We start from the raw sequence: 19273 nt of genomic DNA on the forward strand, positions 1-19273 counted from the left end.
TGAAATCCTAGTTCAACCACTTCTTCTCATATTCCAACTTCATGCAATTTCACCACACATATTACTAGTCATAACAATTCATGCATATCATAACTAAGTTCATATTTTAACATTCAAACATAGCTTCATCCATTAGAAACAAAGAAATAACACTCAATTGCAGGGGTTCTCGCCCAAGCTAGAAGGTCTCGCCTAGGAAAAAAAGCTCTCTCGCTTAGGCAAGTCATTCTCGCCTGAGCGAGGCTCAAAACAGAGAACAACCCAAACTCTGGGCAAATTCTTGCTCAGGCTAAGCTGTCTCGCTTAGACGAGAGTGACTCTCGCTCAAGCGAGACTGGCTCGCCTAGGCGAGATCTCGCGCAGAGACAAGGGATGAGTTTCTGGTGTTTTCGCTCAGGCGAGAGCTGCTCACTTAGACAGAAATACCAAATTCACAATTTATTCTCACATGCAACAGTAAAGAAATCTAGCACAATCCAAACATACACTCAATTACACAATTCAAGCACTCATACAACAATCAATCATGCAATTCAAAGTCATCAGAATGATTTCTAAGTGAAATTCAAGTAAAACAGTTAGCTTCCCTTACCTGTTATCCTGTTTAGACAACTTTATAAATGTCAACGCCTTAAAAACGTCAACACCTCTAACTCCATAGGATGCTCTATCTACACATAGAAACATCACAAGAACGATCAGGACATACCGTTATGATCACTGATCAGCAGAGACTCATACTGATGATTAAAACGTCGCATGCAAGCGGAAGAGGGCTTGCATGCAACAGAAAACAAAAAAAGACTAAAAAAAAAAGCGGAAACTCAACTTACGCGAACGGAGAAACTGATCGGTCGATCCAATTTGAAGAGCTCGCCGAGAGAATCAATCCTACGGTCTCAGTTCTTCAATCAGACGATCAGAGAGACAGAACCTCAGAGAACTCTAGAAAAGTGGTTTCTAGAGAGATGGTGTGTTTTAAAATAATGAAACTCGTTTATAACAATTCTATTTATACTAAAACCTTTTAATATTAAAATAATCGAGTCTCACTATTTTTAAACCACTATCACTTTTAAAACGTCATTTTCTAGGATCTTACAAATTAAATGAATTTATACACCATAAAACTTAAATTGCAAAAAAAAAAAAAAACTTACATATATTGAAATCATTTTTCACTGCCGATTAAGATATAGATTATATAAAATGTGAAAATTCCTTACATTGAGTATTAAACTGATTTGAAAGTTATATTTTGTGTTCAGATACACCCAATAAATTTTACATCGCTTAAAAAGTTGAGATCAAACAAAGTTTAAATACTTCTGTCTCCTTTCATCTTTTGAGATATTTTTTAAAGACAAAACCATTATAGAGTTTAAATGTCTAAATGTTTAAATGTTTCATGTTTCAAAGTGATCAATATTTCATATCGTAAAGGTAATTACATGTCAAAATTGGAACATTTTGCATTGGTCATATAAAACGTGATTTTGAAAAATATGTTCATTTTCTTTATTTTACTTTCCATAATTCGAAAGCAAACACATAAAAGTATTCTAAGCATACATCCTAAAATAAAAACAAACGTATAATGTCTTCTAGCCTATCAACATTCTAAAGAAAGTAAAAAAGGTTTAGTAATTGCACTTTTGAAAGATAATGTTGTCCAACAATGCCAATGTCTTAATATCCCTCTTAGATAATGGATCCACGTTCAAATAGCGTAGCATAAAACATTAGCAGATAAACTAAAATAAGATATTAATAACTTGCTAAAATAATTCATGCCATTAGTTCCAAAACTATTAAAGTATGTTTTATTTTAAATATTGATTCTTACTCAAACATCGATCATGTATAAACAAGTATATATTAAAAATATTACAGACACTTACGTATTAACTTCTTAATTACAATAATTACGATTAAATATGTTTTCAATTTTTAAACTTTAACGTGAAATTAAAATATGTTTTTATTTAAAATTTTAGTTTATTTTGGTTCCTAAATTGTAAATTGAAAAAAGTGAACGAATATAATTTTTTTAACCTAATTAAATTAAATTTGTTTGATTTCATATTTTTTATCGATACTAAAATAAAAATATATCAAACAACGTAAACAATTCAAACGTTAATATGAAATATATTTGATATGTAAAAAAATACTAACATATTTTGATTAAAAAAATTAAATTTATGTATTATTTAAAATTTGGAGATTAAAATATATCAAAATTTCGTATGAAAATAAATTTTAATTATGTATTAAAGTTCAAGTAGTAAAAAAATATTTAATCAATGATACAGGTTACATCCATTTTCCTGTTGTACTTTGCTTTTCTTTTGTGCTTAGGTGATCCATCGTTCTAAATCTTTTCTTAATGTCCAACAAATGAAGGCAGGTCCATAATGTGTACCTGCAACTTCGAAATTTCTTTGTTTTGGTGAGAATGAGAGCGACGACGCAAGCAAGTTCCAAATGATTGTAAAATGTGACCTAATATATACCTAATCACACACACTCCACCCATAATGTCCAAAACCAAATTAATAAACAAAAAGAAAAAGCATATTTTGTACTTTTTTTTTGTGTGTGTGTAATTGGGTACAATCATTTTATGTAGAAAAATGAAGTGAAGAGGGTATAATTTTCAATCTTCCATGCGCCCTTAGCTTTGAAGGCAAGCAATGTTTACAATCTCCAAACTTAGTCTCTTCTCACTTTTGCACCACATGGATCCCACACAACCCACCATATATTTTTTCAAATGTTTCTTAATTTATATTATCTATTTTTGTTTCTTGTTACACCATTTGTCACATCTATAAATTTATCTGTTTTTTCTTTATTTTTCTCTCACACCTTCAAAATAAGCCAATCTCTTTTTTTCCTCAATGACATTAAAGATTTTTATTCCTTAATCTTATAAAGTTTGGAATTAATGTCAATGTCCTGATTTATGTATAAAATTAGCGTCAAAATATGGCAATCAGCTTTTATCATAATAAATTGGACTTAACCTCCTTCAAAGCAAAGCAAAATCAGATAGAAGATGGAGTAAAATCATGGTCACGGATTTATTTAATTTTAGTATACAAGAATCATTAATGATGCTTCTAATTTAGGAAGTAAAAGAATTTAATATTAACAAAACATATTTTTTTCCACTATCGGTTGGAAAGAAAATGAACAAGTCGTCGCAATCACCCTATTACAGTATTGCCATGTGGTGTGGTATAGCTTTCACCTACTACTGGGACACTATTAAAGTATAATTTACTATCCTATAATTGTGTATTAATTTTAAGAAAAAAATATATATATAACTTTTGACACGTTTCTTCCGTGTGTCATTAAAATATATTAATAGTCACTAAAATTTTAAAATATATTAAAATTATTTTTAAAATATTAATATAGTGTGTTTTTAATTATCGATCAAAAACAAAAGACAACACAATAATAATGTGATAAAAATTTAAAATTTCAGTTGAATTTTTTTTATTGTACATTCAAAATATATTAAAGAACACTTATTTCGATGTTTTAAAAGATGTTATAAAGAATTTTAAAATATCAATATCAAGATATTTTAAATGGTCAACAAAGACAACATCAAAATTTCAACAAGAAAATATAGACTCATTTAATAAAAGCTTAATAGCAAGCAACATGATAATTAATTAAATAATCTCACTTAAGAAATCAACATTAAATCTAACATAATTATACAAAACCTACTTTTAAGGTAAAATTTATAATGACTTATATTTAGTCAACATTTGAGTCTTTTGATTCACAAATTTCATATCTCTCAATTATATATTTACTAATTTCTACTTGCATTCTATTATGTTGACTCATGATATTAAAATAATCTAATTTCTTAAGTTTAGTATTACTTTGTAACTATAATTTGAGTTTAATCTTTCTCTTTTACGTAAAATCATCAGTTGTACAAATAACATTTTTTATTCTGCATGATACGGACACTTAATCATTAACAACAAATATACAACCTTTGTACTAATCTGTATATATATATATATATATATATATATATATATATATATATATATATATATATATATATATATATATATATATATATATATATATATAAGACACAAATTCAGGTTCCTTCGTTCACACATTTCCCCTTTTATGTTTTCTTAGTTTTCTGTTGTGATGTTGTTCAGGGAAAGAAAAAATCGTTGGCTATATTAACGTAAAAAACATCGAAAGAAAGAGATTTAGGTTGAGTGTGGTGAAGGTGTTGGTTACAGATGAAGGCACCATTATCAGCTTCTTCTTCCCTTCTGAGAGGAAAGGGTCGTCTCTCTCCATATCTCTTCACACTCATAGCTTTCATTCTCTTCGTTGCCATTCTCTATGGCCAAGACTTCATGTGTGTCTTCGACGAACACCTCCAAAGCTACTCTTATTCCGACAAACTCTCCTCCACAACTCGTGAGTTCTTCACACTTTTTTTTCTTCACTTTTTGATGTTTCATCGCAAATTTAGTTCATAGAATATTGGACAGATTTTTTCTTTCTTTTATATGTGTTTGTTTGATGTTTAAATCGAGAGGAATGTTTAGTGAAAAAGTTCCTGAACATATCTCCAAACTTCCTCTGTTAATGTCAATTCAAACTGTTTTCGATATATATGAAAGTTGATTTAATTATCAGAAATTGTATTTATAAATATTTTTAATTATCAAAATTTACAATTTAAATATTCATAGAAGTTGTGCTTTTTTATAGTGAGTCATTTATTGGATTAATGATATTTATAAAATAAGATATTTTTTAATAATAGATTAATTATTTGGCTTTAGATAATCTTGACAACTTAAATATTTTATATAATCAGTGTATGGAAATTTGATCATAAATAAACTGAATTAGCTTTATATTAATGGTTTTTCAATGATAAGACTTAATTATATTAATGGTTTTTCGATATATTCATTTTAGTCTCTATTTTCTTTTGATGTTTTCTTTTTGTAATATAAAATTTTATTAACATATGTATGATGTCCGGTGATATGCATTAGGACACAATATTTTATCTTTTATAGGTTATATCGTGATTTAAAACTAAAGACCGAGGAAAATACTAAATTAGTAAAATTAGTTTTATATAGAAATAAAAAAATTGAGACTTTATTTAAAAAGGACAAACATAATAAAATAGTATATATTACAAAAGTAATCGGAAAATATTTTTACAAACTAATAATTAATACTTTTATGATACTTTTGAAATACTAGGTCATTTATGCTTAATTTATTAAAAATTATATATTTTAAAATTTATACCTAATCTTGCATTCATTAAGAATGTTAGTATGAGTTTGTTTGTTTTTTTATTTATTTCATGAAATCAATAATTGAAATCATGGGAACTTTCTACCTATTTATAGATTTATAAGTAAGGATATTTTTAAATAATAATATTAAATAAAGTATTTACGGAAACACGAATATTTATTTTTCAATTTATATGTTAAAGTTTGCATTAAATTTACAAAAAAAAAATGTTATGTATCTTTAAATCGATTTTGATTAGACATGTTAAAGTGAGTCAATCCAGTTCATACTGATTGGCTCACCATAAGCTGGGTTGTAAATGAATGAATCCAATCTGACTCATCTTATGGTGAGTCAGAAATTTTGTAACCCAACTCAATCCACCATGGATTGGTGTTAAGTGGGTTGGCTCACTAACACACATAAAAAAATTTATTTATATATTTATTTTTAAGTATTTAAATATTTAAATATTTTTTTAAGCAATCCATGAGATGATATTCACAATAAAATCAAGAACCAATGTCTTCATTATGCTCACCACTAATATATGATGAATTGTTTCGAAGAAAGTGTCCATATAGTTCAAGAAAACATGGCTAATATTATACATTTTCTGTCATGCTATTCAAAAAAATATAAATAAAAAACTACACATTTTTGTCATACTAATTCATACTAATTTAGAATAAATTGTTTAGAAGACGGTTTCTTGAGTAATTTACTATAAAGATTAGAGTTAAAGATGAAAGTATCAATGTATATAACTTGACAATAAAATTAAGTAAACATTCAAACTATTCAAATATTATTGAGCAACATTCTAACATTTAAAAACATGAAATTGTGAACCAATATAATTAGGAGTAATAAATAATTATTAAAAAAAACATTGTAAGAAAATATTGGTGGGTTAAGTGGGTCAACCCACCCTCAACCCAGTTCAGACCTGTTTAACCCGTGGGCTAAGTGAGCCGGGTTGAGTTCAATCCACTTTTAAAAAATAAATTTTCTCAACCCAATCCCGCTCAAACCCGTGATGAATCGGTTTAGTTCATGACTTGAAATCCATTTTAACCTCTCTAGTTTCGATTTTACTTTTATATAGCTTAATAATTGAAGTAACGTATATGATTGTTTTTTTTTTTTCAATTATGAAAAAAAGAAAGAGTGAAACAACATAAGGTGCCATTTGCGGTGGGAAAAACAGAGGAAGGATGTGACATCTTCAGTGGAAGTTGGGTTCGAGATGAGTTGAATCGACCATTGTACGAGGAATCAGAATGTCCATACATTCAACCACAATTAACTTGCCAAGAACATGGACGACCCGACAAGGATTATCAACACTGGAGATGGCAGCCCCATCATTGTGATCTTCCTAAGTAAGCTCTTTTTTTTTTCTTTTGTGTTTTTAAGTCATGAATATACAAACAAATTAATGATTCATATGTTTCATTGAAGACAAGTTGAGAATTAAATTTCATTTATTTTACTAAATGATTGAACCCAAATTTATTGTAGATTCAATGCTAGTTTGGTGCTCGAAACACTTCGAGGGAAAAGGATGATGTTTGTTGGTGATTCTCTTAATCGTGGTCAATATGTCTCTTTCGTGTGTCTTCTCCATAAACTCATTCCTGAGGATGAAAAATCAATGGAAACCTTTGATTCACTTACAGTGTTCACTGCAAAGGTAAAACACACTTAAACTTGAACACTTTGAAATATTTCTAATTCTAGTTTTATATTCATGCCTCTTATTTCTTTTTATTGATTTTGTGTGTTCAATTAGGAATACAATGCCACAATTGAGTTTTATTGGGCACCTTTTCTTCTTGAATCAAACTCAGACAATGCAGTCATTCACAGAATATCTGATAGGATTGTTAGAAAAGGTTCGATCAATAAGCATGGTAAGAATTGGAAAGGTGTTGACATTGTAGTATTCAACACCTATCTTTGGTGGATGACTGGCTTGAAGATGAAAGTACTGTAAGTTTTTTTGCTCTATTCAAACAATCTTTTTTTTATGAAGTTTTAGAATAATACTTTATTTGTTCGTGTAATCTTCAGACTTGGATCTTTCGATGATGAAGTAAAAGATATTGTTGAGCTCTCAACAGAAGATGCATATCGTATGGCTATGAAAAGTATGCTTAGATGGGTTAGGTTGAACATGGATCCAAAGAAAACTAGAGTGTTCTTCACAAGCATGTCACCTTCCCATGGAAAGTGAGTATTATTTTTAGTATTATTGTTACCTCTGAACGAAATTTAAACATGTAAATAACATGATGTTTTGCAAATAAATGACAGGAGCATAGATTGGGGAGATGAAGAAGGAGGAAATTGTTACAATGAAACAAGTTTAATTGATGATCCAAACTATTGGGGCTCAGATTGCAGAAAGAGTATAATGGAAGTAATTGGAGAAGTGTTTAGCAAATCTAAAGTGCCTATTACATTTTTGAACATCACACAATTGTCAAGTTATCGTAGAGATGCACACACTTCAATATATAAGAAACAATGGAGTCCATTGACTCCAGAGCAATTAGCTAACCCAGTTAGTTATGCTGATTGTGTACATTGGTGTTTACCTGGCCTTCAAGATACTTGGAATGAGCTTTTGTTTGCCAAGTTATTTTATCCCTGAAAACATTTCAAATATAAGAGATATTTTTTCATTCTTTCATGTCTTTGTTTATATTTTACACTTCAAATGAAATTTGAAAGACATAACAAGTTTATGACAATCATCCCTCGTTTATTTCAAGTGATGTTCAAAATGATACATACCATAATCAAAGAAATGAAAAATGGATTTTATATATAGTATTAATCATTGTTTATAAAATATGACAACAATAAAATAAAGAGAACTCCTTTCATTCCTTTTTTGAAGCACTAGAATGAGAGAAAATGATGAGCCTCAATCATATAAAATTATGCTAAATATTGGGCCTGATTTCAGCTTTCAAATTATTCACTTTTAAGTGGGCCGTTCTACTATGTGTAATTGAATATTTCTTTTACACTCTTTTTTGCTTATAATAAAAGAACCCTGGATCATGAATTTTACAAGACGTGTTCTTGTGTAATGTGAACAAACTATGATTAGGCCCAAGATAAATTCCAGCCTAAGTTTGGGCTCGTTCATGCTGTTATTCCTTAAAAAACAAAAACTATTTTAAGCCCATGATATGATATTTATTCAAAGCCTTCCCCTCTTACCTATTCTACCCGTTCTATGCATTTTAGTTCCTTCTTCTCTCCTACAATGATATGATGTGATTTTATTTTTTGAATTTTAAAAATACAAAATTTAAATTTAATTTTCAATTTTATATATGTTTTAGTTTTTAACATTAGTCTAATTGTGTTCTCGACATAACATATTTATTTTAAGACACCGTACAATTAATTTTATTAATTCAAATATGAAATAAAAATCACATGTAAGAATTATACTAGATTTCATATATTTTAAAATTTATAAACTAAAATTAAAAAAATAAGAATCGTGAATCATTAATTAAGAAAGGATCAAAATTACAATTTAGTTAAAAATAATTTTGTTCGTGCAGATACACAATAGGAAAATTCTCTTTTGCTGAATAAGATTTTAAAAATATATATAAAAAAACAGTCGATTAAATATAATAAATATTGGCATGTTTTGTTTTTAGTTTAATAAAAAAGCTTTACAATTTTAGTGTAAATTTTTTTACTTCATTAATTTGTATTTAGTTTCTAATCATTGTTATATATGTTTATTATTTGAAAATTATTGTTATTACGTAACTAATTAAAAAATACTTATAATTTCAAATTTATAAAGAAAAGAGTATACATTCCTTCAATATGGTTAATAGCATTATAATATTTTTTAACAAATATATGTAATAATTACTAAATACTAAAAATATATTTAAATATTTTAACTATTAACTGAATTCAAATAAAATTAATAACATTAAATTTTTTGTAATAATTATTTTTTATGCAAGACCCACTATCAAAAGTATATTTTTATCTAAGAAATAAAAAGTAAATAACTGTGGGGAAGATGAACAAGTCAATATCATGTAACTGTTTATGCATGAACAAAAACAACACAACACATGGCCAAAAGGAGGTGCATGATTATGATGTTAATTTTTAAAATTTAAGTTTGAATGAAAATTCTTAAATAACATTGGTTATTCTAAAAAATGTATATTTTCCCACATATCAACATTTTTATAGCAAATATAAAGTTACATTTTATTCATTTAATAAATAGTGGACATGAAATTGTTAACTTTTTTTTTTATTTAAACATGTCCATGGAAAAGTGTAAGTTGAAGTGAAAAGGTAGTGTTTAGTGGGAAACAAAGAGAAACAAATACCCAACAAAATGGGATAAGAATGGCCTCTTCACTCTTTTTGGCACATTAGTGTCTCGGGGGAACAAACACATAACACACAAGGGGGGAAAGGATGGGACTGAACTTTTTCATATTTATAATATTTGTTTATAAATAAAATAGTATTTCATATTTTATTATATTATATTATATTTTAATAAACTCCATTTTTTATTTTATTTCAAATAATATCTAAATTTGAAAATGCATTTGTGACAACATACTTATTTGTATAATAATGTCAATATGACACTTATAGGCAAGAAAATAATATACTGCTAATTTCTCTTTGGTTTAATTTTATTAATAAATGTTAATTTTAAAATTAAAAATGACATTTAATTCAAGGATAATTTTTCTTATAAATGTCAAATGTATATTAATTAGTGAGCTTCATATGCAAATAGTTAATAAACTTTAATTTGGTGAGAAATTAATTATTTCACCAAAGTCGGAAAAAAAAAATTACCGTCAGAAATCTTTTTCAGAAAAGTAAAAAATTTTGTAATTCAAATTCGATTAGGTTAAGTGTGTTTTTTTCTCGCAATTTATTTTATTTATTTAGAGTGAATTGATTTAACTTGTTTATTTATATTAAAATAATTAAATTATTTATTTATTTCACCCTTTTTTAGATCAACATATGGTTTATTCGACTGTTAGAGGGAGATGAAGTTACTAATTACATTTCTTGGAGTGCTTAATTTAACATATCTTGAGAAATTGCAATCCAACTATTTTAACATTTTTTATCAAAGGTGGTTTGGAGTATTAGAGGGAGATTATGTAAGTGTTGGAGTCTTAGAGAAAGATGATTGAATGTTTGTATTTCTATGTAATTTAAAGTTTCTCATATTTTTTGTAAATGAAATTATTGGGTTGATAAGTTAACTAATTTAGCTTTCATTCATAAAGAACACTATAAGTGGTTTAATATTTTATTTTTATGTATTTATTTAATTTTTTTTGTAACAGGTATAATTTGTCTATGCTTCATGCAGTATAAATTTTATCATGTATTTGATGTGGTCCTCCATCTTTGTATTTTATTTATTTATTTTTTAAAAAATTTCATGTAATACCAAATGAATGATAGACTTTGAGGTGTTAGTATAGTTGAGATGTCAAAGTTTATGATGTTGTTTGATATAATCTTATTTAAAAAAAGAAAAAGAAATTATTGTCCCACATAATTGAAAATAATAAATAAAAAGTGATGAAAAACTAATAATAAAAATAATAAAAATTATTTGTTATAAGTTATAAATCAATTTATCATAATTTTGTATGAACTTCTTTAACATGTGGATTAACTAAGCCGAATTTATATCCATTCAAATATAAAAAACAAATTCATTGAATTCAAATCGATCCAATTCTAAAAAAAAAAAAAGTCATCATTGAAACTTCAACCTCTCAACCCGTATAACTAAAATGACTTACTAGTTGAATCTATTCTAACTCGTCCTCTATTATTACAAATCCTTGAAACACTTACCAAAAATAAGATTTTGAATATTGGTTTGGTAAGGAATTGTTGAGATATGGTATTCTCTATACATAAATCTTTCCTTTGATTGAAATTGTGGTAGGAAAGGTTGGTTATAGTGTTTTTAAAATTGGTATTCTTTACATGTGTGATATCCGAATATCTCATTTCACTTTTATAGTGTCCTGTGCAATTATGAACCATGATGTTGTAATTGCGAATGTAATTTAAATGCTTTTTATGTTAATTATTTCAACCATGCCTTGCAAGTATACTAACAGTTGATATTTAATAACATTAACTTGATTGTTTTTCGCTTAGTACAATGTACAAATTTATATTTATAAGAAAATCTCTAATAAATAATTTGTATATAATTTCTAATCATTTTTTTGTGAATTTTATTTCCAAGAACAAAACTATAACTAACATTTTTCTTTGAATTTTGAAATTTTTGATAATATAATCTTACAAGTGGAAAAATTTTCATAAAAAAGTCACGGGTATTTCCTGTAGAAGATGTTTGACATAATTTCTGCCGAAATTTTTCAAAAAGAAAATGCGGCTAATAAATGTTTTTGTAGTACACAATGATATCATGTAGCTTTTAGTGACATCAGCCACATGCTATAAAACAGAAAAAAGTATTTAAAAAAAAGGTTTAAATATTTTTTTATCTTCATTTTCGTAGTGTTTGTTGCGAATGATCCTCATTTTCACAAAATGTTTAAAATGTTCTTCATTTTTACCGAATGTTTTAAATGGTCCTCATTTTTACCGAATGTTTAGAATGGTTCTCATTTTCGCAATTCGTGCTTTATTTGGTCCTTTTCTGTAACGCCGTTTAAATCATTAACGGAGCATTGTACATGTGGCACGATTTGTATTAGGGTGTATTGTACTATACAGGTGGCTTAATTAGATATTTGGGGATAAATAAGTGAACTAGGATTTTGGTAGGGAATGTTTGGACAGTTGGTGAGTTTTGGCAATCTTGTTCCTCCATTCCCAATTGGTATTGCTGCAATCTTCTTCTTCCTGCAATCCCATTATATAGGTATGTTACGGTCCCAATCTTCTTCCTTTACCTCTGGTTGTAATCGTTGGAGACAACCGTGTTGTATCACTTCGTGCACTATTGGTGGTTCAACGAGAAACGAATTAACTCCGATTTGTAGTTGCAGAGAGATGACTGCTTTGAGGATGACAAGAACTCTATTGGTAGAAAATTTTGGATACAATCTATTTTTATTTTTGTGTTAATAATAAATTGGTTTTAATTTTTAGTTTATTGATTTACAGAGTGGTGGTTCCAATAATGTGGGCTGCAACTTTTTCAAATGGTGGTGTTGATGAAAAGGATGTCGTCATCATGACACAAATGAGGCATATTAATGATTTGGAGAAGTCATTGAAGGTTGCTGGGAAGAGGCTGCAATTAGTAATAGGGTTCACTTGAGTTGTTATTGTATTATTCGTACTGCTATTGTGTGTAATCTTTTAAAGTCCAATCTATTTTGTACTATTGTTAGATGAAGAAATGAATTAGTTTGATTATGTTGATATTAGTCCCAACATGTTCAAAATGACATCTTAATCTGAGTATTGAAGTAAGTGAAATTGATTTAAGTTTGGGAAAAATTAAATTGATATCTGGAAGAAGTTAAATTCATAACATTAATTCATCCTCATCAAAATGCACTACATCAATGTTTGGCAAAAGTGAAACTAAACGAAGTTTAAGGAAAGTCAAAATGCAGTACATCAATAATGAATTCTACATCAGAAATTCTAAAAAATAACTAAGACGTTTGTAGCTGCTATCATGGCCTCCTCCTAATCTGTAATTTCATCTTAAACTGCTGAAATGGTTCTTATGGTGTTGGTAGTGATGTTGCTTGACTCTCCACTTCATTCCTTGGTGGTTGAGTTGTTTGAGTTTCAGCAGTTGGTGCATTCTCAACAGTTTCAGGCATAGTTTCCACTTCAATTTCACCTTCCACTTCAACATCACTATTCAGACCATTGGCATCCCCAATCTCTACTTCAACAGCCTCTTCATGGGTCTCTACTTCACCACCGTGGTGGACAATAACATTGAAACTATCATCACTCATTGCCCTAAAGTAAATTAAACAGATAAAAAGATGTATTATTAAGCCTACTTTAACGCAATGGGGGACCACTGCTACAATCAATTACAAATAAAATAATGGGAACCATTACACCAACATCGACAACCGACAAACAAACCAACTAAAATAATACCCCACTGAACCCCACCTACAGACACAAACTACATAAAATCATGGAAGTAGTTTAGAAACCATGCAGAACATCACAACAATCGAAAGACAAACAACCCAAAAATAGAATTACGAAAACCCTAACCCACGAGCAAACACAACCCAGAAAACCCTGAACCCACTTACCTTGTTGATGATTAACTAGAAAATTGAAATGAAGAGTGCAACTGCAATCTAATGATGAAATGACAAGTATTAGCTGCTTCCTTGGCAAATCTGAACTCAAGAAAGACGAAGATAAAGAAATTTTCCTAATTGCAAAATTTCCCCTAAATTGAAAAATTAACGTTAATTAGCCACCTGTACAGTACACGTAACACACCCTAATACAAACCGTTTCACATGTACAATGTTCCGTTAATGATTTAAACGGCGTTACAGAAAAGGACCAAATAAAACACAAATTGCGAAAATGAGGATCATTCTAAACATTCAATAAAAAATGAGGACCATTTTAAACATTATGTGAAAATGAGGACCATCCGCAACAAACACTACGAAAATGAGAACCAAAAAGGTATTTAAGCCTTAACAAAAAACATTATCAGTAATTTATGCATGTTTCAAAACAAAATTGTAATCTCTCTTTAATCTTTGTTCATAGCACCCGTATGTAATTACTAAAAATATCGACGTAGGTAAAACATGTGGTTGATAATGAACACAAAAATTGGTTCATGGTACTCTGTTACACACGACAATTCTTGTCATGCATTTTTTTTTATTGTGGTGCAAAACAAAGTCTAAAGATAAGAAATCTTAGAAGAAATTGTTGGTCATGTGTTCGTGATCTCATCACTCTCCCCTCAATGTAATATATTTTAAAGATTTTTAATTTGTAAAAGAAAAAATATCGTATTCTTTGTCACACATTCTAATTCCAACAATTGTGAATATTAGAAGATATTTTCACCTCCAAAATGAAACAAATTAAAATATGTAGCAAAACAATAACTTAAGATTGTTGTCATAACTAAATGTCACATTAAAACTATAAGAAAAGACGAGGTCTAGTGACCGAATACTGATTTAAATTTATAAGATATTATATGGCAGTTATATTTCGTATATAACACAAAAATTTACACCACTCAATAGTTATTATTCATAAATTTTACTATCAACTAATTTTTATTCATTCTTCCGTCATGTTTATACCTTTTAGATATTCTTCTATTTTATTTTATTTTTCTTCTCAATTTTACACATTTTATCATCTTGTGAGCAATGAACGGATGATATTTACCTTACTTATAGGGTATGCAAACACTTTGTTGTACATTTAACAGAATGTACAATATCTTATGATGGTAAAATACATAAGCAAAAACTTTAGTGTTATAAGATTAACAAATTAACGATAATTAAATAATAAAATACATGGTTAATTATTATGCATTATATTAATTAGTGATATGGAAATATCTGATTAAGTCTTGTATAGCATGTCAATGGTCGGTTGTATTGAGAACTTTAGTAACTGAATCTATAAAACCGTATCAAAGATAATTTTGGAAGTATTTAAAAAAGTAAATTATATTATTTAAACTATAATAGAAAGGATTAAATTTTAGTTTTCTCTTAATAAACTGTAATATGCAACTCATATATAAATAGAAGATATAAATAGAAGAGTCCACATCTTTAGACACTTTAAATAATCTAACTTGAATTTACTATTACTTTAAACCAAAACAAATTCAAAACAGATTTTTAATTTAACTTAAATTGATTGCTTTAGTTTCATTTCATGATTAACTCAGTTTTACATTATTTTAGAATTACTCATGATTACTACAAATAGTGATGTTAAAGAAATATTATTAGACCCTTTACTCGCATCTTTCATTAGAAGAGTTTCGTTGGGGACTTTTTGAAAGTTTGTCGTTTTTGTTATTCTAAATGATGGTGAAGAATTTTATAATCTAAAAAAAGAAAAAAAAATGTTTTGACTAGATATAAGATTTGTCCTTAAAAGATTTTCAAAAGATGAAAAAATAATGAGTATTTAAATTGTATTTGATCTCGACTTCTAAATAATATGAGACGCAGTAAGTGTAGTGAAATAATAAATGAGGTGAATAAATTTTCAAGATACTATGAATTAATTAAATGTCTCAAGTTTAATCTCATAATTTCTAAAGAATTGTGACATTGGAAAGCAAGAAGAGCAACAACCCTTGAAAAAGTGACTCTCCAACCACACAGAGAGATAGGAATATTTCTTTGGGATTAACGAGGTTAATCGGATTAAGAGATGGAAGAAAAATGTTGTGCTGTAAAACGACCCAATGGGACATTTCTCTTATAATTGTAAAGTACAGACAAACTAAAGTTATGAATAAACAAATTATGAAACCCACTTGCAACCCAACTTGCCATTGCAACGATAGTTTCCACCTTACAGCTCACGTTTTTATAATCATATATAATAATAATAATACTAACAAAAAAAAAAGAATATTACGAAGGAGGCAAAGATTTGCAACTTGACGTTTTTTACGCACCAAGTTGAGTTCAACAAAGCCAAGTTGCTCTTCAGAGGTTGGTTCGTATCCACCATACAAAAATTAAAACTAATATAACGTCGTAATCGAAACACATAGTACAGAACAATCCTTATTATACGCCAAAAGTCCAAGTCACGTTCCCTTTTTTCGATTTTATTAATGTACGCATCGGGGTTTCAATTCTGATGTTCTTTCTTGACTAATACGGAGTTAAGTACTGTGTATATGTTTTAGCTAATTATAGTTATAGGGGGATATCAAAAATGATTAAGAGAAGCTTCAACGAAACTTAACCAACAGTGCGCACCGTCACACACCGACTCAGAATACGGATAAACTCAAAAATATTATATTATATATGTTCCAGGTTTATAAAACTTCAGGATAATCAGGTTTCGGTTTTTACTTAATAACGTGCTTTTGTTGTGTCTTCAATGTGACTTTTCCTTCATGTGTAAGATTCAAACAGGAATCTTATTTGAAAAAAATGAGGTTAATTTGATTGGTATAATAAATCTCAAAGTATTTTCTTTCAGTTATTAGTTACTGCTCAAACTTCACAACGCTATTTTCGGCTGGGATAAATATATGAACGAAAAATAATGTTTGCTTGGGCGATGGAATAGTCAAAGACAATTAGTCTAATTGGAATGGCTATTTATTTATTTATTCAATTTCTTAATCTCCAATAGGTCACGTCCCTATGGGAAAAGAATTTTTCTTTATTCAGAAGGAGACTAAAACTTTTTTTATTTTATTTTAACATAATATGTAATTTAATTATTTCTTCGTTTCAAAACAATAGTATTTTAAATTTATGACACGTTGATTAAGAATCATTAATTGATATAAATTTATGTTTCAATTTTTTTTTTCTGAATTATTCTTGTTTCTTTCTTTTTGATTTATGTGGTTAACTATTCTTAATTACATGTACGGAAATTTGGAAAAATAAATTAAAAATGGAAATAAAAAATAAAATTAGGAGTTTGTATGAAAAAAGTATTTCAAAACATTGACTACAAATATAACTAATATATGAAATTGAATTTCACTGAGCTTAGTCTACGAAATTATAAAATATTTTAAACTCTAAATTAAAGGATTGATTGGCTTGGCTCTACCACAAAAAGGGTTAGTGATTGACAAATGGTGGATAAGTTTATCGAAAGAAATGTCAATATTTGGTGTTTGATTACATTTTAAGCACAATTATTTTCGAAGAAATATACAATCATGGAAATCAAAATAATTTATTTGGCCAAAATTAATTGTTTTATTAAAAAAATTGAATACATTTAATAAAATATATTAAATATTGTTCAACGATCAATTTGTTTTCTTCAAATCGCCAATCAATTTTCTTAGTTAAAAAATACTACTTCTTACAAGCAATAATTTCTCAAATATATGTCGAAATTATGTCCGTGAGCGTAAATGTTCCTTTAAATTTCACTCTAGTGATCACAATATAAAATAGATAATAAGAAAAAACAAAAATTAATAATCTAAGATCAGAAATTTGATTTTGTTTAGTAAATATTTAGAAATACATTTGTTGTATAGTGAATCTTCGTAAATTTGGTTGTGCACTCTGATCAACGAGTATTTTAAACTAAACAGTGTATTTTTAATCTAGTAATAATGATTGAATATTTGTGAACTTCCTAACATGTTAAACTGTCGTATACTTATTTTGAATTAGGTTATATTTGAAATCAAAGGTAAATAAATAACCACATGTGTATGACATAATCTCAAATTCAACTAGAACCATTCTCTTCTACTACATGAAAAAGAGAAAAAAAAAGGATTTACATTACAGAAAGAAGATGAAAATTGAATACAAATTGAGCACACCATAGATTCGGTGCAAAAGAAGCACTCGCAGTCCTCGATCAGAAAAAAGAGGTAGTAGAATGAAGAATGAATAAAAGAAGAGATGGAAAGAACGAAGGAACCATATAATATATGTATATCATATATTATATATGTCACATTCATTTCAACCATCGCAGTCTGATCTTGAGTTCTCCAAAAACAAATCTTAACGGTGTCGGTTTCCACCAATTTCAAACACGGAACGGAACGTGATTCGAAGCCGTGTTCGAAACAAAAATAAACGATGAAAGAAAAAGAAAGAAAAATGTTTGTTTGTTCAGTGTTGTTGACTTGCCATGTTTTCAGCGATCTGAGCGAGGGACTGCAGATTGCACCGTACGATTGTGTCCACGAAGACGCAGGTTTCCTCCTTGGTGTTACCGGGAGGTACGTCAACCACGTACGACTCGATCACAACCGTGCCTCCGTTGCCGTCACCGTGGAGCGTCGTCACCGACCGGTAGTTTCTCAGGCGGTGGTCGCCGCCGATCACGCTGAAGCTCATCACGTGCCTTTCGTCGTCAAGGATCTCGAGCCGCTCGGTGCTCGAAACGGCGGGGAGGCCGGAGACCACGCGCACCTCGCGGAGTGCGCCCACGCGAATGCCGTCGCCGGCGACCACGTGGCAGCTCTTCACGAAGTGCTTGTACCCCTGCGGATTGTCGAAGCGCCGCACCACGGGCCACACGGCGGAGACCGGCGCCTCGATCGCCTGGATCACGACGGAGCAGCACTGGCTTGGCCCCACCGCGTGCGTGTGGTGTCGAGCCGCCGCCTCCGGCACGCTTCCTTTGGGCAATAGACGTCGCGTTGACGGCGCCGTCTGCGGCGGTTTGGGACAGTTAACGCCGTTTGCTATGGCGGTGGATGCGTCGGTTGTAGGGTTGAATCGGTGGAGTTGAATAGGGCAAGTCATTTGTAGTTCATGTAATAGATATATGTTTCCCTGATTTCTCTTCTCCCACTCCACCAAACAAAGATCTTTGCTTTTTGATGTTATGTTAAAAGGGTTTTTGCACAAATGGTTGTTGTTGCAAGAGCAAGAATATATATTTAGAAGATGTAGGAAGATGAGAGACTAGTCTTGCTTTGTGAGGTTTTGGGTTAATTAATACTTTTGTAGTTCAAGTTGGAGTATTTTTTGTTTCTTTTTCTTAAATCATTAATCTTCCTAAATATTTAAAACTCCTAATCACATACACTGAAAGAAATATTAAAGTATTAATCACATAGTTAGATGAGAAATTATGATCTTGTTAACAATAATGACGCCATATTAATGAAATTGGAGTGGTTAGAGAAAGAGAAAGAGAAAAGGGGGTTACCTTTCTCTTTTTATGGTTGTTTTTG

At 29.2% G+C, this 19273-nt stretch overlaps 2 protein-coding genes across 2 annotated transcripts; one reads left to right on the plus strand and one right to left on the minus strand.

Moving 5' to 3' along the window:
• The first annotated feature begins 4156 nt into the window (after nucleotides 1-4156).
• LOC114193682 (protein trichome birefringence-like 33) lies at nucleotides 4157-8023 on the plus strand. The gene is made up of 6 exons (XM_028083572.1): nucleotides 4157-4479; nucleotides 6491-6710; nucleotides 6850-7021; nucleotides 7121-7320; nucleotides 7402-7560; nucleotides 7645-8023. Exons 1-6 carry the CDS (start codon nucleotides 4296-4298, stop codon nucleotides 7982-7984), a joined length of 1275 nt encoding a protein of 424 aa, XP_027939373.1. The 5' UTR covers nucleotides 4157-4295; the 3' UTR covers nucleotides 7985-8023.
• A 9748-nt stretch (nucleotides 8024-17771) lies between these two features.
• Nucleotides 17772-19022, minus strand: LOC114193574 (abscisic acid receptor PYL4-like). The gene has a single exon (XM_028083428.1). It carries the CDS (start codon nucleotides 18837-18839, stop codon nucleotides 18201-18203), a length of 639 nt encoding a protein of 212 aa, XP_027939229.1. The 5' UTR covers nucleotides 18840-19022; the 3' UTR covers nucleotides 17772-18200.
• Between the last annotated feature and the right edge of the window lie 251 nt (nucleotides 19023-19273).

Source organism: Vigna unguiculata, chromosome 8 (assembly GCF_004118075.2).
Source record: "Vigna unguiculata cultivar IT97K-499-35 chromosome 8, ASM411807v1, whole genome shotgun sequence".
Lineage (NCBI taxonomy): Eukaryota > Viridiplantae > Streptophyta > Magnoliopsida > Fabales > Fabaceae > Vigna > Vigna unguiculata.

Excerpts from the sequence above, each read along its gene's own strand:
- LOC114193682 (XM_028083572.1), top strand. The coding sequence starts at position 4,296 with ATGAAGGCACCATTATCAGCTTCTTCTTCCCTTCTGAGAGGAAAGGGT. Across the intron at positions 6,711-6,849 it reads CATCATTGTGATCTTCCTAA|ATTCAATGCTAGTTTGGTGC; the intron begins GTAAGCTCTTTT and ends AATTTATTGTAG. Across the intron at positions 7,022-7,120 it reads TTACAGTGTTCACTGCAAAG|GAATACAATGCCACAATTGA; the intron begins GTAAAACACACT and ends GTGTTCAATTAG.
- LOC114193574 (XM_028083428.1), bottom strand. The coding sequence starts at position 18,839 with ATGACTTGCCCTATTCAACTCCACCGATTCAACCCTACAACCGACGCA.